Source organism: Peromyscus leucopus, chromosome 15, assembly GCF_004664715.2.
Source record: "Peromyscus leucopus breed LL Stock chromosome 15, UCI_PerLeu_2.1, whole genome shotgun sequence".
NCBI classification, from domain to species: domain Eukaryota; kingdom Metazoa; phylum Chordata; class Mammalia; order Rodentia; family Cricetidae; genus Peromyscus; species Peromyscus leucopus.
The window spans coordinates 23,853,469-23,878,545 of NC_051076.1; the positions used below are offsets into that span (position 1 = coordinate 23,853,469).

The following is a 25,077-nucleotide window of genomic DNA, read 5'->3' on the forward strand; positions in this document are numbered from 1 at the left end:
TCCAAGCACTGTTACTATTTTGTAGTCATGGTTTTTGTGTTTCTCCTGTCAATGATGATTGACATTGTTCTAGTTTCTTTTTCTATTGTGATAAAATATCCTGACTCAAAGCAACTTAAGCGATAAAAGTTTATTTTGGTTTTCACTTCCGGGTTACAGTCTATTAGTTCAGAGAAGTCAAGGAAGTAGAAACCCAACTGCTCACATCATGTCCAGTCATGATGGGGAGAAGTGGAGTCATGCTCATTTTCGTGCTTGATTGCTCGCAGCTGTTTCTCCACCCTTACACACTACAGGACCCTCTGCCTAGGGAATGGTGCTCCCCACACTGGACTGGGTCTTCTAACATCAATTCATTAAGACACTCTCCCATAGACGTGCCTATGGACCAGCGCAATGCAGACACTCCCTCATTGAGACTTTCTTCCCAGGTGACTCTAGACTATGTCAAGTTGACAATTAAAACTAGCCTTCACAAACATCTTAAAAAGTGACACAGTCAATCCCAGCACTCAGGAGGCAGAGGCAGACGGATCTCTGTGAGTTCAAGGCCAATCTGGGCTACAGAGTGAGTTCCAGAAAAGGCTCAAAGCTACACAGAGAAATCCTGTCTCGAAAAAAACAAACAAACAAACAAACAAAAAAGTGACACAGTCATTTAAAGAAGTGACTTGTTCGAAAGTTCTCTGCCTCCTTAAGTGTGTGGCGGATAAGGCAATTTTAAAAGAAAATATACATCAAGCATTTGGGTTCATGTTATATGAGTCTAATTGTGAGGGTTATCAAAAGAAATCATGACTGGAAAATAGGCCTGTGAAGCTAATATCTCCCTTTCCATTCCAATGTATGAATCTTTGATATTATGCCTCAGGGAAATTAAGATTTGTAGTGGTTGACGTATATGCTTGGTAGAAGGCTTATGAAAATCAAATTGGACAATAGAAATGCTGGGAGGTTGTCTTACTTAGGGTAACTACGGCTGTGAGAAAACACCATGACCAAAAGCAAGTTGTGGAGGAAAGGATTTATTCAGGTTACACTTCCACATCACAGTTCATCATCAAGACAGGCACTCAAACAGGGCAGGAGTCTGGAGGGAGGATGCAGAGGTCATGGAGGGATGCTTCTTACTGGGTTGTTCCTTCTGGCTTGCTCAGTCTGCTTTCTTATAGAATCCAGGACTTCCAGTCCACAAATGGCACCACCTACAATGGGCTGGGTTGTCCCTCATCAATCACTAGAAAATGTCCTATAGGCTTGCCTACAGCTCAGTCTTATAGAGGCATTTTCTTAATTAAGGTTCCCTTCTCTCAGATGACTTTAGCTTGTGTCAAGTTGACATAAAGTTATCCAGCACGGAGGCTGTCAAAACACTTTGCAATATGAATACTCTTTATATTTATTTGTATTATTTTCTATTTTGAATCATAATTTTCAGTAGGACATTTAATCTTCAATCTACAATATGGCAAATGAGAGAGTGACACCCTGACAAAGTGATGTCTGTGGGAATCAGAGGACATGGGAACTACTAAGAGATATCTGGGGAAAGAGATAACAGCTCATATGGGGGAAAAGAACCAGAGCCTAACAAGAAGCAGAAGGGTGCTAGGGAGACTGGAGCAAGAAAGAAAGGGATAATATTGGGGTGAAGAGAGAGACCTGCCCATGAGACACAGGTCTCACATTCCTCGAGGCCCATCCTAAGCATGATGGCAAGTGTATGGAAGCACTCAGAGTGGCCCAGTTTGGCTGTAGTTTTAAAAGATCACTTGGGCAACCTTCCCATGTCTCCCCATGCCTCAGGGAACAGAAATCTTCCCAACTCCCAAATGTAATACTGCCCTCCATCTTGAAATTCCTGAAAATATTTGGTAGCATCTAACTCATAATATCTATGTCCTGGCAGGTCTTCTAAGATACCATGAAAACTTGTCCATGTGCTACTGTTGAAGTCCGTATGTTTCCTCTACCTCATATATAGCAAATCTAATTCTCTTCAAACTTAGCTGAGGGGAAAGCTCAGAAGGTCTTGACGAAGGCAGGAAAGGTGCTAACCAGGACATGCTAACCAGGACACAGTGATTGGTTCACTTGCTGAGATAGAAGACCAGTGTTAACATTTGCATCCAGTTTCCTGCCCTGCATCAGAAGCCAAGTGACAAATGGTAGAGGATGATTGGAACTGCAGGCCAGGGCAGGAAGAGCAGCAGAAAGTGACAATCACTTCGAGGGGACCCAGGCACTAACAATGGCATAAAATGAAACAACAACTCAGAAACATTAAGAATTAGGGCTGTCTAGCCTCATGGACATTGTTGCCTCAGAGACAGCAAAAAAAAAAAAAAAAAAAAAAAATAGTATTCCCAGTGATGATCTTCAATTATGGAGGAAAAGTTATGCTGTTTGGATGTGACTACACAAGTATGTAGAGATATATTGGGGATTATTTTAAATTTTGCCCCTAATAGTGAAAACAAAAGCACAGTTTGGGGGCCTTAGTAATAAGAATGTGATCTAGAGAAGTTAACCTGACCCCTCTTTCTGACATCCCTAATAATTATGGAACTTACCATTTCCTCTTGAGGAAATCAGGTTTGATGTAGCAGAATTGAATTTGAAATGTTTCAAGTTTTACAGAGATCTTTCTTGCTAAACTCAAAGTGTACACTACATTCTGTACCTATGTTCCATAAAGGAACCATTACAGCCTGAATGTTTGGGTGCCACACTCCCTAGACCATCTGTTGAAATTCTAATCTCTAAAGTCAATGTGTTGGGGGTAGGGTCATTTGTAACTGGTTAGATCATGGAACATTGCCCACATTAATGGGTCCAGAAGAAGCCCTTACCTCTCCACTATACTGGGGCTCAGGAAAAAGTCACACTCATCAGGATTCAGTGTTATAGATCAGTTGATCAGATACATCAACACTAGGATAGAAGAGGCAAGGGGATCTTGACTTTCAGACCAATCTGGTATACATAGGGAAAGACCCTATGATCCACTTGTGAATAACAAACGGGGTTCTTGAGCTAATGCCCCTCTTAGTCTCCCCCGTCTGCAGGGCTGTGCATAACACTCTTCTGTTGTTTATAAGCCTTCCAGTTTGTGACATTTTGTTATAGCAGTCCAAACAGGACAAGACAGGGAGGTACACCTCTTTTTCTGTTTGGAAGCCCCTAGAATCCCCTGTAATTGAAGATTGTTTATTCCAAGGCTGCTATTGTAAATTAAAGTTTGTTTCAACATACGACAGTGTTCACACTTAGCAATTTCTAGCTGCCACACGTTTATTCATTATTACAACCATTGTAAGCCTTTTGAATGGACTGAGAGCAAATAGAAGGTATTTTGTTTGGTTCTATTCAGGTCCTACACTATTGAAATCACCAACACAAACAGCAATCTCTACAAAATTAAAAATTATTTTCATCTATTCTGTAACTGATTCAATTTTTTCTTTTCCATAAAACCTATCTTTTATATTGGGTCAATTTTTGTTGTCCTCAAAGAGACCGTCCAGATTTTTACCTTAATTTCTATATCCACTGAGTAAGAGAAGGGTAAAAGTCAAAAAGGCTTGGGGTGTTCAATGTTTTAAAAGCCCATGGATCAAAACTTCTAAAATCCTGTGGGCTGCACCCCATACTGTGACTAACATAATAGATGGACCAGATAATGTAAGTCAAAACACAATTCACTGAAGGCTGAGAGTCTCATAAGCCCTACCATAATACAGGGTAAATTGAGACACACATTTTAAGCCTTGAATCTAAACAGGACCATTTTCTTCTTTCAATTGGAAACCTTTGCATTAGCTAGCCTTTTATATTAAAAGCAACAACATAGAAATCAGAGGTGATTGATTACAGGTGTGCTTGGCAGACCATGTGTCAGAGGTTGGTGTTGAACTTTCAATCCTCCTTCCCAAATTCTGGGATTTACCACCACCACTCCAGGCTGAGTTTTCTTTTTTTCTTTTTCTTTTTTTAATTGTTGTTTAACAGTTTCTTTTTTTGGAGAATTTCCAGATCCACAGAAAAATTTATATATATATTTCCTATCTAACTCTTGCTCCAACAAATGTATTGCATCCCTCATTATCACATGTCCCACCAGAGAAGTGTTAGAACCAGTGGGCATATGTTTGTATCCCCCCAAGACCCACAGTTTAAATTCAGGTTCCTCTAGTAGATGAAACTTCTGTGGGCTTGACAAATACATGTATTCACCATTTGGTATCATACAAAGTAGTTTTGCTGCCCTAAAATTTTTCTGTGTTGGTTTTATCCATCTTTCCAACCACCACCACCACCACCACCACCACCACCACCACCACCACCACCACCACCACCACCACCCTTCACAACCACTGATCCACTTACGGGTCATTTCAAACATTGTCTGCCCATTGTACAACAGCTCTCAGGAAAGAGTATGAAGAGAGCGATTTTCCATCCCCGTCTTTCACTGTCACTCACCAAATACAAACTGTCCTGAGTTCTCCCAAGACATTGTCTTTTACCATAGCTAACAAGACTCTATCATGTGGGGTGTGGATCTAGCTCCATGGTGGAGTATGTGTATCGCTGGAGTGAGGCTGTGGGTTCCATTCCCAGCACACAAAAATAAATGAATGACTAAACAAATGTAGTACGCCATGAAAGGAACTAAGGAACTCAGTGGTGTTTAGTCTCTTTTAAAAAATGTATCAATAGCGGAACCAGGAATTGCTGCTTCCGTTTTGTGTCTCATGGGATACACACCCACTGCAGAGGGAGTATTTCTTGGTGATCTCCTCATTTGCTGCTTGGGGCCGTGTTCTGCAGTATCAACTTCTACTTCCTAATAAATAAGTAACATTACCATAATATTACAACACAGCTGAGTTCTCTCAAAAATAAATTCACTCTTGCATCATTGGAACTGACTCAGGATATTGGGCTAGGCCAATGTAAATAGCATATTATTATTCCTTGAATCCAAAAACGCTATGCATTTATTTCTGTTTCAAGCAAATGGTACATATTTGAACATTTCGATGGCGTGCCCACTTAGTGATAATAATGTTATTCTGATCTTAATGTAAATCTGCATATGGTTCTGTAGAAAACCAATTTATGGATAAACATATCATGTGGATCTGCTGTCTGCTCCTGGTACCTGTTAAAAAACAAGCTTGAAAAAGATAAATGCAGAACCATGTCTATTTATGTGTTTCCTGAGTGTATGTATGTGGTGTGCTTGTCTATGCCATGTGTGCACCCACGTGTGTATTTGCAGAAACCCACAGAGGACATGAGGTTCCCTGCTCTGGCATTCTCTGCCTTATATGCCTTTGAGGCAGAGTCTCTTACCGGACCTGGAGTTAGGCTGTCAGGCAACAAATCCCAGTGAGTCTCCTGTTTCTGTACCGCACAACACTTGAGTTACAGGCATACATGGTCAGGCCCTGATTTTTAGTGGGGCTAGGGTCCAAATTCATCCTCATCTTTGCACAGCCTCTCCAGCCCTAGCATTTTTCTTTTTAATATCAAGGACAACGTGATCTTGTTGGGGCAAAATGAAATTGCTTAGTCTCTCTCTCTCTCTCTCTCTCTCTCTCTCTCTCTCTCTCTCTCTCTCTCTCTCTCTCTCTCTCCCCCCTCTCTCCCTCTCTCTCTCTCCCTCCCTCCCCCTCTCTCATTGTGTGTGTGTGTGTGTGTGTGTGTGTGTGTGTATATGTGTGTGTGTGTGTGTGTGTGTGTGTGTGTGTGTGTGTGTGTACTCTGTCAGGAAGAACCAACAATAAGTGCATAAGAATAGCAAAGATATTCTGCTGTATTGTATACTGTGTCAACTTAGGCATTACGTTCCTGTATTGTGATGATTCCATGTCTGTCGGATTTGTGAGGAGGTTATTGGGAAATTGATCATGCTGCTATTTCTGTCTCACCATTCATCATCACAATCTGACACTTAATTAGATGCAGGAAAAAATAGTCCTTGAATAAATAAAAGAATGTCAGAAACGACGTTCAGTATTTCATTCACCCCAGCGCCTGACTTCCGAAAGTAGTTACTCAGAGGTGATCAGCTGTCAATCATGGCCTTCGGAATTTGCAAGCATACTACTCAACTTTTCAAGACTCACTTTCACTTTAGATGACAGAAAGAGGAGGGGGACATTAGAAAAAGCAGGAGTTTGCAGAGCTCACTGAGACAGGCATCTCAGGTCTTTCTTGTCAAGTTTTCATATTGACCCTTTAGCCGCTAATGATAAATTCTGAGCAGGCAGATTTCATTTTTCTGAGATGGGAGCTAGTTTATAAAACACATACCCATCTCTTGATTTGGCCTCTAATAATGTTTGCTTTTACAATCAATCCTTTCCTTTTAATCTGTTAGTGTTTTAACAATCAGCTCAAGTAGGAATTATAGATGTCTGTTAATGATTCATTAATCAAATTCAAGAGATCATAAGCTTTGAAACTTGAGGATGGAAATTTTAATTCTCTTTCGGAATGCCAGTCAGATCTGTGCCTATGGGAGAAAGTGCTTTCCACTTCATGCCTTCGTCGGCTGACACAGTTTCTGAGGCCATTTGTTAATTATCCCACTTGATATGAAGTCAAATTGACTTAGATTTCTGGCTTTCAATGAAAGGAATTATAGAGTTCAATTAATTCAGACTCTGCACATGCATAAAATAAGCATTTCTGTTTTCTATGACTGCTCTCATTTCCTCAGAAGCCCTTTTGGGGGATGAGTTTAGACATGGGGCCTGTGAGCTGCCTTATTTAACATGCAGGTGTGGCTAACTCGGCCATTTGGGGGAGATAATCACAATTTCTGTTTCCTCAGCTTCTGCTGCTGCTGTCCAACACACTGGTTTTGCAGGAGAGTTCAGGGTCAGGGGTTTTATCTGTCTGATCTCAAGTAGTGGTGAATAAGGCCAAGCAGCAGCAGGGCCACCTTCTGGAAACTTGTTAATTGATTCTTGTTTGGGATGGATTGTCAGGCTATGCAGGGTCTAGCTGGTCACCTGGTCATCACTGATGAATTTGTCCTCCAGACATTTGCTCTCATTATACAATCCATGTCTACTGAGGTCTTTGTTTCCACCTCAAGCTCTTGTCCACCTGTGGGTCTCAGCATCTCTATACTTTTTACTGTGATGATGGTCTGCAAGAAGCATGCCTTGCCTGTCGCATATAAGCCCAAGGAAGCATTGCCTTAGGCTCATTTTCCTGCTCTTTGACTTTTAAAGATTGATTTTATTTTAATTATGTGTAAACATAGGGTGTGGGGGTGGGTATGTGCATGTGAATGCAGGTGTCTTCAAAGACTAAAACCATCAGCTCTTTTTGGAGCTGGCATTACAGGTGTATCACCTGACAGGGTGCTGGGAGCAGAACTCTAGTTCTCTGTAATATCAGTGCATGCTCTTAAGCACTTAGCCATCTCTCCAGGCCCAACTCCTTTGTCTTGTTAATCCTCAGACAATGTTAAACGTGCATGTGTATGTAGACTGTGGTGTTATAAAGCTTCTGCTGGGGTCACAGGACAAACTGGCTCTTGGGAACCACACTTGTTTGGCTCTATCTCTACTCCCTTACACTCTTTTTAGATTCTTTTCCCATAGATGAGAGATACTATGGCTTCCTTTTCTTGGGCATCAAGTGTTGTTATTCCCAGCACATAACATGAACTGTCTGTGATCTCCCCGGCTAGGCTGGCTCTTGATTGATCAATATCAATATGTCAGTAGAAGTTTAAAGAGTTTTGTGCCTCTTCCTTAATGGCTCAGCTTAGGGAAGGATGACCAGAAGGTACTAGAAATTGGATGGAAAATGAAAACACAATGCTTTAATTTTCTAAAGCATTTGGTTACAAGTAGATTGATGGTTGTGAATTCTGCATAATATTAAAAAAATATTAAAATCAGTGAGCCTCTTTATTTTTAAGAGGGTAATGTTTACACACCACAGAAAGAGTGAATAAAAATACTGGATACTAGTTGACCAGGTGCTGGGAATTGTCGAAGCAAATTGCTCAGTGTCTGTAAATTAGTCCCACACGGCCAATGTTCTTTCTTCTGCCTATACTGTTGATTGATTTAGTGTGTGTGTGTGTGTGTGTGTGTGTATGCGCGCGCGCGCGCATGTACCCGAGTGCGCGCATTTGCATGCATATACCCATGCCAGTGCAAACACTCGGAGGTCAGAGGATCACTTGCAATGAATCAGATCTCTCCTTCCAACATGTGAGTTACAAGGAATTGAACTTGGGTCATTAGCCTTGCCGGCTCATTGAGGCACCTCAACTCACTGGCCCCTAATAATTTTAAATTTTATTCTGAAGCAGATAACCCAGAAAAACATGCATTTCAATCAGTGTTTGTATGTGGATATGTTTGTGTTTAGTTTAATGTAAACTTACTTTAAAAATGATGAACTATTTTCTTCTTTAACTTTCTCATGCAGTTCTACATTGTGGTGGCTTCTTTCACAATGCCTGAGCTGTTGGGAGAGGACTCCCTGAGAATGCCTCATGTTCCTCATTACTCAGAATGAATCCTTGCTGCTCAGCAGTAACAATGGCAACCCAGTCCTTTTTGACCACCCCATCCCAACTCCACATCCAGAGTGTCCCTGAGGTTGCCTTTACAGTCATTCAAAGCTTGTAAGAGGAAAAATAAACAAAAATTTGGCCAGAAATATATGACTTGATTTTTTTAAGTTAATATTAGATCTGCCTAAATACTGTACCCCAAACTTCAAGGGATAGAAATACAACCCACATAACCAAACTTCTTCCCCAGGTCTAAAATTCTCTGCACATCTGAAGCTCCTTTCTCCTCTGATTCTTGCTTCTCTGCGTGTGCCTGAAACCACCCCAGGGTTGCTTTGGGAGAGCACTCCTGATTCATCCTCTGTCTTGCTCCTCTTTCTTCTCTTCATCCCTCCCACTTCCCCTCTCATCTTTCAAATACAAAAGAAGTTCACATCTATTTGTTTCTGTGCAACTGAACAGTAACCCTGTCAAAATGAGACTCCAGGCCGGTCAGGAGGCCAGCAGCAGGTAGCCCACACTCCTTTCAACTTCCTGTTTTGAAGGCATTTACATACCTGAGAGACTGGAAAAAGAAAGTCAGAAACTTACAGGAAAAGTACAGTGTGTAGACTTTCTGTTTCTGGCCTTATCTTCTCCATGGAAAGCAAATATTCCCAGGTAAGAGATTACTTAATCACCGTAAAAAAAAAAAAAAAACAATTCAGTCTGGGATTTGTGCTGGCTCAACTGAATACTATGTTTGTTGTGTACCTTGGGGAAAAATGAGGACCACTTAAAAGCAGCATAAGAAATGTACATATGCCCTGTGGGATGCTGTGCATGGACATCAGGGAAGGGCACCACACTATTCTTCCTGGACATCCTAGTTTGGACTATTCAGTTTGAGCCACTATGGATGCCTGTTTCCCATATCAAGCCCAAGTCCTTTTTCCTTGATGTCTCTAGAAGTTTTTTGAGGATCTGGAGCCATTTACCAGAAGGAGAAGGCTGCAGGATACTTTCTTACTGGTTGCTGCTCAAAGTGGCAGTGGTCATCTCAAAGGCACTGCAGGTGACCTGATCATGGTGGCATTTGCTCAAGTTCTGCAAATGATTCATTAATGATTATCCAGCTAGCCCTGGCACACCTAAAATGTCCTTTGTCTTTTTTTTCTTTATTTCCAGCCTGGATGTGTAAATACCACAGAAGTGGACATTAAGAAGTCATCCCGAATGAGAAACCCGCATAAAACACGCAAGGTAAATGAACGTGTGTCCTATGGTCTTATTTGAAGAGTCTGATTTCAATATATCCATCTCAAAAAGCCCTCCTCTGATGTCACAAATACACTTTATCCTGGGGCTCTGTCCTGATAATTCCTTTTCTGGGGTGATGAAAGCAACATCTACCTCTCCTTATAAGATCCCAATGACAAACTAAAGTATATACCATCAGAGTTTGCCCTGGGGAACCAATCTTTTCGGCTTCCTTAGAGAACATGGTTGAGAAGCTACTTACAGGAATATAGGGGACCCCAAAAGTAGCTGCACTGGAAAATCCTCCATCCAGTATGGATGACAGCTTTTCCATAGCTATGTAGATGGAGTTCCCTCTCAGTTAACTTTCCCAACCTGTATACTCTAGCATCTTCCAAGACCCTGAGTCTAAGTGCAGTTAGGGCAAAACTGCTTACAAAAGGCTGAGTGGTACAGGAGGGACTCTCAGGTGAGGGTCCAGTAACCATCCTTATCCCATTTTCTCTGAGGGAACTCAGCAGCCAACAGGGCCACTGGTAATGGTCTCTCACAAGAGGCTACCATTATGTAAATGGTTATAGTTTTTCTTTTTTTTTTTTTTTTTTTTTTTTTTTTTTGGTTTTTCAAGACAGGGTTTCTCTGTGTAGCTTTGCGCCTTTCCTGGAACTCGCTTTGGAGACCAGGCTGGCCTCAAACTCACAGAGATCTGCCTGCCTCTGCCTCCCAAGTGCTGGGATTAAGGGCGTGCGCACCACTACCCGGCGGTTACAGTTTTTCTTAGAGGACCTTGTCCTACAGAATGCTTGGGTGTAGAAGGGTAATGCCTGGAGACTGTGATAAGAGGTGGGAAGAAAGCTGGTATACTTCATTCCCCATCACAGGATAGGTGTCCTCCTGGAGCCCAGCAGACAGGTATAGGAGATGGAGATGCCTGGGGAAAGAGGATATCTGTAACGAATCTTAAAAGGTCTTATTAATAAAATCAAGCCTGAAGCCAGGTATTAGGGTGAATGCTGGAAGATCAGAGAAACAGAACAAGCCACAGCCACCTCACCTCGCCAGGTCCTCAGCTGATCCTGTTTCCTCGGATTGGAAGCCTCTGAGTCCTCATTCAAATGGATCTCAGCTGAACTGCTGCTCAAACGCCTAAAAGCTTAACAAGGATCTAGTTTCTGGTCCTCACACCTTAAATACCTTTCTGCTTCTTGCCATTACTTCCTGGGATTAAAGGCCCGTGTCACCATGCCTGGCTGTTTCCAGCGTGGCTTTGAACTCACAGAGATCCGGAGGGATCTCTGCCTCTGGAATGCTAGGATTAAAGGTGTGTGTGCCACCATTTTTTGGCATTTATGTCTACCTAGTGGCTGTCTGTTCTCTGACCCCAGATAAGTTTATTAAAATGCACAATATATTGAGGGACACAATTATCACCACAGATATCAATGAGAAAATAGAGTGTTTGTTAGGAGAATGTCTGAGAGTAAGGGAAAATCTAAAATATGATTAATTACAGGAAGAGTAGGAGGACCTCCTCTTAACATCAATGTTTTGGTGACACATTTTTGTATGGAGAGCACTTCCCAGTCTTCTGCAAGAGGATGCCTCAGGAGAAAAGCTATCTTGATCATGTACACAGGGGCCTATGCATCACTTTTTAATATATATGTTAAATATGTGTTGATTCATATTATTATAATTAATAATTATATAACATATATATAATAAATAGCATATATATAGTTGTGAGATTATAAATAATCACATAATTTCCCCCTTCCCTATCTTCCCTCCCAACCCTTCCAAGTTTCTCCCATCTCCTGATCTCTTTCAAATTCTTGGCCTCCTTTTGTAAATTGTTGTTACATTGTGTGTGTGTTTGTGTTTGTGTGTGTGTGTGTGTGTGTGTGTGTGCATTCCTTAATATGAAAGTACAACCTGCTCAGTCTGTATAATATTACTTGTATATATTTGTTTTCAGGGCTTGCCATTTGGTGTTGGATAACCAATTAGTGTGCTCTTCCCTGGGAAAGACTCCCAGGGAAGTTTCTCCCACTGTGGGAGTTCCATACTTCTTTGTCTAGGGTTGAGGCCCTTGTGAGCTTTCTTCCCCTTTCCATGCTAGTATGTTTATTGGTGTCTGTCTTCAGGAACTATTTAGACAGCTATGTTGATGAGACTTCATGGGTGTAACTTTCCTGACATTTCCAGGAGACATAATTTCACAGCAAAACTCCTGTTCTTCAGGCTCTTACAATCTTTTTGCCTCCTCTTCCAAATTGATCACTGAGTCTTAGGTGGAGGAGTTGTGTTGCAATTGTGTGTACCAGTTGGAACTGGGCTCCAAAGCTGTGGATTTTTTTTTATTGGTTCTGGTTTTCTTTAATGGTTTCTATCTATTTCAGAGATAAATTTCCTTGATAAGGAGTGAAGATTACTCACTATTACACTTATCTGTAGATATAAGGATAAATATTTAGAATATAGTTATATTGTGAGGTATTTGCCAGAGAAGACTGCTCAGACATGGACTTAAGCCAACAGATAGTCTTTATTAGAGATTGTAGAGTGCTCATCCTTAAATGAGACATCTGATTAACCCCTAATGCTTCCAAGGCTCAAGAATCATCCTGGAAGAGGGAGCAGAAAGATTCTAAGTGCCAGAAGTTGTGGAACATTGCTGTGAAACAGTTCTCCAGACAGAAGACAGCCATTGACACAGGAACTCACAGTGGCCGTGCCAGTTAAACAAGATCAAACCAGTTAAAATCCCAGCATGGACAACAAAAGAGCTTACAAAGTCACACCTAGCTGAGGGCCTATTGGAAACTGGAAGTTACTGGGGGAAAAGAATGTCTGGTTTTGTTTGTTTGTTGTTATGCAGTAGGGTCTCATGTGTCCCAGGGTGTCCTTGAACTCATTATGTAGCTGAGTATGACCTTCTGATCCTTCTTCTTCCACTTTCTGAGTGCAAAGGTCAAGGCTGTGTGCCACCACACTTGATTTTATGTAGTGAAGCAGATGCTGGGCAAGCACTCCTCCATCCCTGAACAATATCTCCAGCCCCAGTGAACAAGGAGTTCTTTCTTTCTCATTTGCAAAAATTATGTTTTTACACACACACACACACACACACACACACACACACACACACACACACACACACACTGGTCTCTAGCCAGCATCAGTCATTCTAAGAACAACCCAAGGGTTGGCATCATTGACAAAGAGCATTCTGTGACTCGGAAGACCTTCTTTTCTATGCTTTTTAACCCCATATAACTCCAGTGCTCCTCTAAAGTGAATGTTCCTACATAAAGATGAACCAAAACTAAGATTTTTTTTGAGGTTTGGGAGCTTTATTTCATGTTGGTTTTCTTCTTCCTTCAAAGATCCCAATATAGCCTGAGTACTTTTTCTTTTGAGGCAGTTTCCCTTTGTGTTAGGATGGGAAAGCCACCGAAAGAGTCACAAAGTCTATTTAGATGCAATGAGCAAACATTGTGCCACTAGGAACTCTCTAGAACAAAGAGCAAAGCCAGCCCACAGCTACAAGCCTAGCTGTGTAGACACTCCTAGTTCCTTTCATCTGCTCAGCTCACTCCTCTAGTGGAGCCAAACAGAATTCAAAAGTCAGTCAGCTCTCTAAAAAGCATCGTGTGCTCCCTCTCCTACCTGAATTATTCAAAAATCCCTTCCTGTGGCTGACTGAGACGTGTTCCGACTGGGAGAAGAAAGCAGAGGAGTACCCAAGGTGGAGCTTGGGTGTGCTGAAGTGCTGCTCACTCACCCTCTGCTAGCACTGGACTCCCTGTTGATATCTGAACTGGGCTTCCTCCCAGAAAGCCCACAGGAACAGGAGAGCTCTCCACATGCCATCACCTCATGCCATCAGCTCCTCACACACCATCAGTGATGGCCCAAACCTGAGGTGGCATGCAATGAAGTATTGGAAAAAGAAAGAATCAATGTGTGTAGGCTCAGTTTGTCTAGCACACAGTTGGGGTGGTGGATAATATTATTACCCCAAACAGTATAACCTCTCTCTCTCTCTCTCTCTCTCTCTCTCTCTCTCTCTCTCTCTCTCTCTCTCTCTCTCTCTCTCTCTCTGTGTGTGTGTGTGTGTGTGTCTGTCTGTCTGTCTGTCTGTCTGTGTCTGTGTGAGAGAGAGAGTGTGTGTGTTACATGTAATTTCATGTAGGTATAAAGTAATGATTCCCAATGAATTTTTAAGTATTCTTGGTGATATTTATCCCTTCTCCCTCCCTCTTCTTCTATACTGCCCTTTAGATTTTTGATAAGAAACATCATCAAATGAGCTTTGAGATAGTTCACTGAATATATGATAGCATTTGCTTTTTAGAAGGTGTCTGGCTACCAGGGGTATTTTGTCCTGACACTTTTCTTATTTTAATACAGTCAGTCTATGGTTTACAAAATGACATCCGAAGCCACAGTCCCACCCACACACCTACACCAGAAACCAAGCCTCCTACAGAAGACGAGCTGCACCAACAGGTAGGTCCACCTGTGAAGTGACCAGCTGAGGGTTCGTGGGACAACAACCATGCAGGGAAGGGAATGGGCATTTGTAATGGGTGGAATTTGGAAGGTTAGTTGTATGTTCAACTGGTTTATAGAGATTTACAATTAGAAGGTAATGAAAGCCAGGCATGGTGGCACATGCCTGTAATTCCAGCTCACAGAGGCTGAAAGAAGAAAGATCTAAGGTTCCAGGGGTGTTGTGCTTGAGCCCAGACGCTGTCTCAAAATAAAAACAAAACAAAATTTTAAACAAAGGGGCAAAAATCTAGCTCAGTTGGTAGTGTGTTTGCTTGGCTTGTGTAAGACCTTGGGGGCCAACCTCCAGCACTACTGTGTGTGTGCATTGATCTGATTCTAAGATATGACCCTTGAAACATAAAATGTATGGAAATGCTTTTCAAAACTCCTCAGTAATTTTTCCCTTCTTTGCCTTTAGACAATTTTTAGCAACCATACCCCTGTTTTAGAGGTGTGTTGGCCATTGAGAGTTGTTCTGTCCCCTAAAGCTGGGTCTTAAAGGGTGAGAGGGCAACCCTCTGGGGACAGAGTCCTATTTCCCACATGAGGGGATATGATCACCAACACAAATGTGGGCGCTCTTGTTCCTGCAGCACTGATTTCTCTAACCTTTTGAGGTTTGCCACTATCAACCCTGGTGTGTCATCATGATCTGCACTGTTCCTTTGTAAAAGTCAGTTTGTCTCCAAGACATATTCCAAAGCAAATGCCAAAGTCTCCAGAGGGGTGTTCCCCCAACTTTGATTCATTTTCATGAATATTTTACTGCCCTGTGCCTTATCAATAAGTTAATGTTCACCTTTATACTACATAATTACCATAAGGGAAAAGTAGTTCAGAGGCTTCTTTTCTAAAATTAGTTTTACCCTGTATTTATATCTATATGGGCATGTGTCATGAGCTGATAAAATTACTTTCAAAATATATAATTTTATTTCTTTCTTCAGGTAGCTCAAAGATATAAAATTTGTTTTAAAGTTATGGTAACAAATAAAGCTACATTTGTTTTATGAGTTAAATATCTGTAGAGTAATTGGATTCTGAATCTAGTTATTTCTCATGAATGTTTAAAACCACCATAGCTCTTTTCAAATAAAGCGACATTTTCTTGAAGCAAGCATTGTGTTCAAATGCATTGCTGTGCTAAAGTTATACCGGCTATGGTTACATTCAAATAGATTTTATATTTTAACCCTTTCAGAGGTTTCTGCTTTAATTGTTTTCTAGCTTTAAGTTTTTTCCTAGAATGTACTCAGCAAGGATTATAATTTAGACAATTGAGATACCCTGTTTACATAACTATGTCTTCAACTTTCTTTTTCAGATAAAATACTGGCAAATACAGTTAGATAGACATCGGTTAAAAATGTCAAAAGTTGCTGATAGGTAAATATTTAAGATACCAAGTTTTTTTTATTTTTTAAAGATGTGTTTATTTTTATCTTATGTATTTGTATTTTGTCTGCATGCATGTCTATGCACGTGTGTACTTGGTGCCCATGGAGGACAGAAGAAGGCATTGGATCCTCTGAAACTGGAGCTATGGGTGTTTGTGAGCCAACATGTGGATTCTGGGAATCAAACCTAGCTCTTCTATAAGAGCAGCCAGGGCTCTTAACCACTGAGCCATCTCTAGTCCCATGCTATAAATGTTAAATGTCATATGACAACTGTGTTAAAGAGAGTAAGCAAGTGGTTGGACGAGAGTAGGAATAAATGGCCGAAACATTGGCTGGAATATGTTGTCTTACGTTTGCCCATACAGGGGGAAGGACTTCTGAAGTCCCTTGTCTTAATTTAAAGGCAACAGAATAATGATGGTCTAATGTTCCAGAAGTCCAATCCTTGTAGAACCAAGAATCAGGTTGGTGGGAGTGGTTTCTTCTCACTCCTGGTGGGAGAAATCAATCTTTTAACTTAGTGGCCCCTACTTGGTAACCTGGTGACTCTGTGAATTCATTCTCAACATTCATAACCAACTCCTATTGCATGTGTTAAGAACTTGAGTTAAACTCAGATTTTAGACTTATGTTTTCTTAATTAAAAAATTTGTTTGTGAAAATAAAACATCAAATTTTCAATGGATTTTAAACTTCCCGTGGCTTATGTCTTTCTAGTGTGGATTCTGCTGACAAATTAAACAAAACATAGGATATTATAAGCATCCTTTAGTTCCCTGCCCTTCCATAGAGGAAGTGAATTAGTATAGACAAAAGTTTTCCTGTGTCCTGCAGCCGTTCAGTCCCAAATAAACACATAAAGGTTTATATTAATTACAAGCTGTTTGGTCTATGCCCCAGGCTTTTTACTAACTAGCTCATTCATCTTAAATTAGCTCATTTCTATTAATCTATGTGCCATCATTTGTCTCTTGGATTTACCTGAATTCCATTACATCTTGCTTCTCAGGTGGCGGCTCACAGCATCTCCCCTAACGCCACCTTTCTTCTCCCTGTATCTCTCTTGGATTTCCCACCTAGCTGTCTCTTGTCTTGCCAAGGTCAAAGCAGCTTCTTTATTAACCAATGGTAACAACATATTTTCATAGCATATAGGAAGACCTTCCCATAGTACTTCCCCTTTTCTGTTTAATCAAAAAGGAAGATTTTCATTTTAACATAGTGAAATTACATATAACAAAACAGTTATCAAAGCAAGAATTACAGCTACAATATTTAGTCTATTTCTATTTGACAAAGTTTTATATCTAATTTATCTTTTATCATGTCTAATGACAACTATAATTATAACTATCTGGTCTTCAACTCCATCAAAGACCCCAGAAGGGTATAATATTATCTGAGTAAACAGGAAGTGCATTATAAGCAACTTCCATAATTCTAGAAATGATAGAGACATCTGGCGGTCTAGACAGTCAACCAAAGTTCTTTTGTAACATTGAGGCATCCATCTTCAGCCTATAGACCTAGAGTATCTGGCACACTTTTCAGTGAAGCAGAAAATTTGAAGGACTATTCTGACTATTTTGGCAAAATTCATCAGTCACTTTTCTCTGTGTCCTGTATAATGTCTGGTGGTTTCTTCTGTGGAGCAGGAACTGGAAGAACCATCCCGCCTAGTTTTGGCAAAGCTCAGTGGTCATTTTCTTATGTTTTCTGCATGTACAGTTTATACAACATACTGTCAAGCAGTCTAGGCAAGAGCAGTTTTTTGCTCAAATGTCTAGCCTTTTCCATATTGTAAGCAAACTCTATAATGAGTTTCTTTAATACCCATCATCCTTTTTGAAGTAATGGTACTCCCAGGAGCAGATGTATCTCATTGTCCAGAAAAGTCTAAGTCCTTACAATATTTTAAATGCCATATTATGTAGGCCTTTGAAGTGTTTGAAGATTACCTTCCTAATTAAAATGTATATTTGTATACCTAGAAAACTTAACTAATATAACTATAAATTTGATTATCACAGATGACTAATTATTAATCTGTATTTCTTAATTATACATTACAACCTTAAATGAGTTTTGTAAGCATAATACCTTAAACAAGAGTAGAAATATATATATATTATAACAAAATCAACCTTAAATTTGTATCAATAAACTAAATCCAATCAATGTAAAGTATTTTGAGATTAACAGTTATTTTTCAGATCAAAGTAGATTCAATAATCTATCTTTTTTATTGTTTCTATATCATATCCCCCTTTTTTTCTTTAGAAAGAGATTACATTTATAATCAACCTCCTTTAGATTAAAAAAACATTTATAAACAATATTTTGGGAATTTGGGTATAGGTTTTTATACTACTTCCTGCTGATTAGGAGCACTTGCAATCTTATGGAGATCCTGAGAAAATTTAGAATTATGGTCAAGTTTTTACTGTAGTAGTCTGAGGCTACATCATTTCAGCTAGTTGCCTTGAAGTTGTTCTGGATGTTGGATCATCTGGGCCATAGATTCCATTAGAGACTTCTCAAGGGGTCTTCCTTGATGGAACCATATTAACTTGGAAGGAATCCACAGCTTCTCATCTTCTATGGAAACAAAAGGAGAACCTTTTTTTTCAAAGCAACATAACCTTAGACCCAAATTTTAAAGTCAAGATACCTTTAATATATACATGTTGGTTACACTTAGCAGCCCCCACAATCAAGAGTCTCTCTGTAGTTTAAAAAAAAAAAAAAAGCCCAAAGAAAACACAATAATATATAGTATCTAGACTCTCTTGTGTATTTCCCATCTTTAATGTGGATTTTTTTTTTTAAATTACTCTATTTCTTCTTTAAGGATTTTCTCTACCCTTTTTCTTTTCTCACTCAAAGCTATATATATTTTTAAATATACTGCAACTGGTTTAGAGTTTTTTTTTTCATCTGAATCTGTTTCATTGTATATCTGCAATCATTTTCTGACCATTGCTTTAAACTACAGCGTGGCTAGGACCAAAACAGTGGCCCCCTCCCATTCTGCCTTCCAACATGGTGGAGGTATGTTCACTGCCAGCTCTGGGAGCCATGCTCATTGCCCCAATTCTGGGAAGCAGCAGGCCCATGCTGTCACCAAGCAGCTTGCAACATGCTGCCCACAAACTCCATTCAAGTGCTCAGTAGCAGGATCTCCTGAAGGAGCCGTTTGTGCTGTCAGCATGAACCAGGAAGCTGTCTCCTAACGGAGCCATGCATTTGTTCACCACCAGAAAACAGAGCCTATCTGAAAAATTGCATCTACCAAGAAGCTGCACTTGACTCCCATTTTTTGTGGGTCTAGAAGGCCTCTTTTTTTTAAGCCTTTTTTAGGCTTTATGTGGATGTGCATGCACTGTGTTGGTGCCAAATGTAGATGGAAGTTTTCCTGTGTCCTACAGCTGTTTGGTCCCAAATAAACACACAGAGCCTTATATTAATTACAAGCTGTTTGGTCTATGGCCCAGGCTTATTACTAGCTAGCTTACTAATCTTAAATTAACCCATTTCTATTAATCTATGTATCATCACGTCTACTGGCTTTACCTGAGTTCTATAACATCTTGCTTCTCAGGTGGTGGCTTGCAGCATCTTCTCTGACCCTGCCTTTCTTCTCCCCATATCACTCTTGGATTTCTTTCCTGGCTGTCTCTTGTCTTGCCATAGGTCAAAGCAGCTTTTTCATTAACCAATGGTAGCAACATATTTTCACAGCATACAGAAATGCCATTCCACAGCAACTTAGAAAATAAAATAAAAGTCTATTCTTAATTATATATATATATACTATTTGCTTAATGAGTCTTCCAAGTAGACCTTTCCAACTTTACCCTCCTCTGCTTACCATTTGGTTTTGATATCATTTTTAAAAAATTGTTGGCTATTGCATCCTATCTATATTTGAGACAAAATTTGTCTTTCAATCTTTTCTTCAACTTGTCTACAATCTGCTCTACTATGATTGCCTTGACTAGCAAGGACAGGAAACATCCTCAATACTTACTGATCAAGCAGAGCTGGCCATGTAATCTTTGTAGGAGCATATTCACATCCATGCTCAGGCTGGGAGGTAGAACCCTCAACCATATCTGCCTGCCAGAACCACAGTGAGTTGTTGCATGTAGGTTGTCCTGGATTTCTTTCTGTAAGTGGATGTGAATTCCCTAGTCATCTCTCTTCATGTTGTTTCCCTTACCTTGAACCAGGTGTAACTTCAGGTTGAAAAATGAAGCTAGAAACCTTTTCCCTCTGTTTTCTCCCTAGCCTACTAAGTTATACGGAACAGTACGTAGAGTATGACCCATTTCTTGTGCCACCTGACCCTTCCAACCCCTGGCTCTCGGATGATACTACTTTCTGGGAACTTGAAGCAAGGTAAAGACATGGTCTTTTCTTTCCAAATATGTCAGCTGTTTAAGAGTGCATATGAAACAGCAGAGTCAGAAGCTGGCACCTTGTAAAGGTGATTTTGCTTTTTCTCTACATTGTCTATGATTTATCATTCTTAGTCAAAAAGAGATTCTCGGTACATGCTTCTTGGTACACTGAGATTTGCCCTGCTGCTAGAGTGCTGTTCTGCCATTAGAAAGGATGTAGTCTAATCATTCATGGCAACCTGAATGGAACTGTAAAGCACTGTGTTAAATGAAATAAGTGGGATGTAGAAACAAGAGAACTACACGATCTTACAAAATATAAAAATGCATAAAGCTGAGAGTAAATAGTGGTTCACAGAGGCTAGAGAAAATAGGGGAGAAAGAGGCATAAGGAGAGATTGATCAATGGATGCTAAATTACAATCCCATGGGAGCTAGTAGCTCTGGTGTGCTCTTTGATAGTAGGGTAACTGGTGATATCTATGTGTTGTGTATTTGAAAACTCCAAACAAAAGGATCCTGAATACTTTCACCTTAGAGACATACTACTTAAGGGGATGTATTTACCCTAATTTAAACATTACAGAATGTGCATATTTCAGAATATCACATAGTCCTCCATATAGATATTTGAATTTTACAGATTCTAAAACTTTAATTTTAGAAACAAATTTACATTGCTAAAAGAACTGGCCCAAAATTAGGAGTGACATTTTAAAGGTGAGTTAGTCAGAACTCAGATCTTTGGTTTTTAAAATCCAGCTCCTTGCTAATAAATCATTTGAAAAATTCATATAGTCACATAGGCCTGTATTCAGGTAAAATAGATCCCAAATCCACACTTCTTTAAGGCCAGTACAAATATGCCTATATAAACCCCATTTAAAACTAAATGAACTCACCATCAGTACAGAGAAACTGACTTTTAAAAACCCAAGCAGAGTTTAGAACCCCAGATTTCCTTGGTGAGCTGTATGGCGCATTGTGGCATTAATCTTGAAGCTCATCAGAGGTGAGCTTCATGTCATGTATCTTCACAAATACAGGATTAGTATTCAATAGCACTTCTGTTTTGTTTTGCTTTAGGCAGAGTCTCCTGTAGCCCATGATGTCCTTCAACTGATTTTGTAGCCAAGGATGGTATCCAACTCCTTATCCTTCTACCTCCACCTCCTAGACACTGGGATTACAAATCTGTAATATCATGGCTCCAGCTTCTATTTATGGGCCATTTCTCTTATATCCAGCCATGGATCTTAAACATCTACCAATTCATAAGTCTTCAGTCATAAGTTTTATATATATACAATGTGTATATATATACAATGTATATATATAAATATATATTTATATATACGTTATGCATATATATACATTGTATATATATGCATATATATGTATATGGAAGCTAGACCCCCCAATCCATGAGTAAATATGATTCATATTTAATTACAGCAGAGTCATCTATAGAAATGAGGTCTTCTGGGCACAAATGCATCATTACAAGGATGATCTACACCACAGACTACAACTGTATAGTGGTTGAAATGGGATTCTGGGTAACAGTGGCTGGATTTTTGCCCCATATTCCTTCTAGGACAGAATCATGTTATAACACGTTATGCATCAGCTTTTTCATATATAAAATTAGAGGAGGAATGACAGTCTTATAAAGTTGGTAAGAATCTATCCAGACTCTTAGTTACAGATTGTGTTATTAATCTAACTTCTATCTCATGGTAATTTCATGAAGAACAGTCAATCAATGATATATTACTGTTCTAGAAGATAAGCTAAAAATGGCTTTATTCTAAGGTATACATGATAAAGAAAATAGGAATTGGTCCAGGCATAATGGCACATGTCTTTAATCTTGTCACTTGGGAGCAGGTGTGAGTGGATCTCTGTAAATTCTAGGCCAGCTTGGTCTACACAGTGATTTTCAGGCAAGCCAGAGCTATACAATGTGAGCCTGCCCCACCTTAACCACCCTCCCAAATGGAAATTGTAATAAGAATATATTTAGCTCTATTTTCTCTCCCACAGCAAAGAACCAAGCCAACAGAGAGTAAAGCGATGGGGTTTTGGCATGGATGAGGCATTGAAAGACCCAGTTGGGAGAGAGCAGTTCCTTAAGTTTCTAGAATCAGAATTCAGCTCAGAGAACTTAAGGTAAGACACATTTTGTTGTTATGATCCAAAAAGCCATTGTTTTGTCTAGTTATTTTAGATGTAATAGATCTGTTACTCTCATGGTATCACAATGATGTAGACAACTTCATCTCTGACACCTAAAGATGGAAGAAAGATAGCAATACAAAAACTATCTAGAATTATCAGTTCCTTTTCATAATTTATTTTTATATTTCCTCTGAATTTGTTGAGTATATATATATTTAGAGCTTTTAAAATTGACTCCATAAAGAATTATAATTCCCAGACCAATGTTTTGACAAAATGGAAAATGTCTGTATTAGTCAGGGTTCATGCCATAATGCCCAACAGAAACAAAAGAGGAAAGATACACTTTGGCTCACAGATTCAGGGAATTTTAGTCCTTCATGGATGGCAGGGAAGCATGGCAGAGCAACTAGGATCAAGGCAGTGGAAGTGTGTGGCTAAAGTTGTTCACATCATGGTGATGTGAAGGAAGCAGAGAGAATGTACACACAAATGTTTTTTATATATGTGTGTTTGTGTGTGTGTTTCTTCAGCTGTCTTTTATATGCCTGTCATATTTCTTTATTAAATGATAAAACTCCCACAGCCTTCTAAAATAGCACTACCAACTGGGGACCACACATTCAAGACATGGGGAGCTCCTTTAGGGAGCATTTCAGAGTTTGATCACAACAGTGGTCACTAGTACTTGTACAGTGATTTTAGAACATCAGCATTTACTTTTCAATATTAACTTCCAGTATTACTTCTCCAGAAAGAAAGAGAGTGAATATCTCAAAGACCTTGAAACAAAAGTTGAAGGGGAGCTTCTATACTGTGTGCCTTTAGATGGAGTAGAGCTGTTGATCGCTTCTCAGCTTTTCAGCTAAGAAAAAGCACAACAAAGCTGTTAAGACTAACTGGTGCATGGAGCAGAGAAAGAGGTCAGGGTACTTGTTTTGCCCATCTGTCCCAAACACCATCCTGGTCTGTTGTAGTATTTTCTAACTCAAGGGACACCTAGTAAAAGCTTCTTAAAATATGAGGCATTTGAGTAAATGTTCATAGATCTGCTTAAGATGATTAAAGCATATGTTTTCAATATATGAATTTTTTTCCTTTTTTTCTGGGAGGTTCTCTGAAACCTGATGTCCTGGTTTTTTTTTTTTTTTTTTTTTTTTGGTGTTTTGTTTTTGTTTTTGTTTTTTTTGTAATGCCTTCCTAAGCTCTGTGGAATTAATTCATTTATAGAAGAATATTGGCATCTATTTCTTTTCATGTGAACTAAGCTAGCAAAGAACTATTGCATTCTCCTTAGGAGCTAATCAGAAAAATGCATGAAGGTAGCAGATGCCTCAGAATTAAAGCAGGATGACGACGGTCAGAACTGGAATCCTTTCATTTTCCCTATATGTCTCTCATGGATTCTTGGATGTGCTTTCTTGTTGTCATAGGGGGTTTGGAGAAGCCTAGGGATGTTTGTTGGGTTTACTGAGTAAATTTTTTAAGAAAACAAGTGGCCCCAATGGGATGCTGAAGCCGAGTCCTTAGATAAGAGAATGGAGAGGGATACCTAACCTAGAGCCACCACAGACATTTAACAGAAGTGCCTTGCAGGCTGAGAGTGGGTGATGAGAAGACCACCAGGTCAAAAAGGAAGAGCAAAGATGCAGCATGGTGTGTGGATACTGGGCTTCAGGGAGGAACCAGGTCACCGCCAAGCCTTTACTTCTGTTACACCTTTGCTATTTCCTGTGTTTAATCCTATGCCGTACTAAATCCCGCCCCCCCCCCCAAAGAAATTATAGACATGACCTCTTAGGGCTGAGGAGGTGGCTCAGTCAGCAAAGTGCTTGCTCTGTAAACATGAGGACCTGAGTTTGATGCCCAGAACCCACGTTAAAAACAAAACTGGGCTCGTTGGCCAGCCAGTCTCACCAAATCAGTAAGCTCCAGGCCAATGAAAGACACTCTCTCAAAATTTAAGGTGAGGTTGGAACTGTAGTTCTGGGTAAAGTGCTTGTGTAACATGTGTGAGACCCTAGGTTCAATCTGTGGTACCTGGATTGGATTGTTGATATAATTCGAAAAGTCAAAATGCTTTCCCTGAGACCCACAGAGAAAAGAGAGAACCAACTCCCACAGGCATATCCACATTACCACCTCTCTCTCTCTCTCTCTCTCTCTCTCTCTCTCTCTCTCTCTCTCTCTCTCTTTCTCTCTCTCTGTCTGTCTGTCTCTTCTCTGTCTCTCTCTCTCACACACACACACACACACATACACACACACACACACACACACACACACACACACACACACACACACACACATACACCCACCGGTAATAAAGAAAATGAAAATAAAGAAAAATAAAGAAGATGGCACATTCAGGAACATGTACACACAAATATTAAATGTTACATATACACTTGTATTTCTTAAGTTGTCTATTGTATGCCTCTCATGTTGCTTTATTAAAGTAGATAAATGATAGAAAGACACAGCTGTGGAAAGCATTTTGAATTCCCAATATACATACACTATGTTTTATAATACTACTTCTCTGAGTATACTATATAGTGTTTTGCCTCCATTATTTCTGACAAATATGAATCTAATAATCAAAATATGCATGTATTTGCTCTTGCTTTATTTCCTAGATAATCAAAATATGTCTAAGTCAGCTCAGCATCCTGTACAAGGTCAGAGTACACTAAGTGACATTTTTGTTTCTTATGAACCAATATGAACCTACTGC

The 25,077-nt window shown here is 39.8% G+C and overlaps 1 protein-coding gene across 5 annotated transcripts in view; it reads left to right on the plus strand.

Moving 5' to 3' along the window:
* Positions 1–25,077, plus strand: part of Rgs7 (regulator of G protein signaling 7) — a 408,648-nt gene that overhangs the window by 359,811 nt on the left and 23,760 nt on the right. For all 5 annotated transcript variants that reach the window (XM_037211205.1, XM_028865540.2, XM_028865543.2 and 2 more), the window contains exons 9-13: positions 9,725–9,799; positions 14,213–14,311; positions 15,681–15,742; positions 20,047–20,157; positions 22,206–22,331. In XM_037211205.1, coding sequence (XP_037067100.1) covers positions 9,725–9,799; positions 14,213–14,311; positions 15,681–15,742; positions 20,047–20,157; positions 22,206–22,331 — 473 coding nt within the window. The remainder of the gene's footprint in view (positions 1–9,724; positions 9,800–14,212; positions 14,312–15,680; positions 15,743–20,046; positions 20,158–22,205; positions 22,332–25,077) is intronic.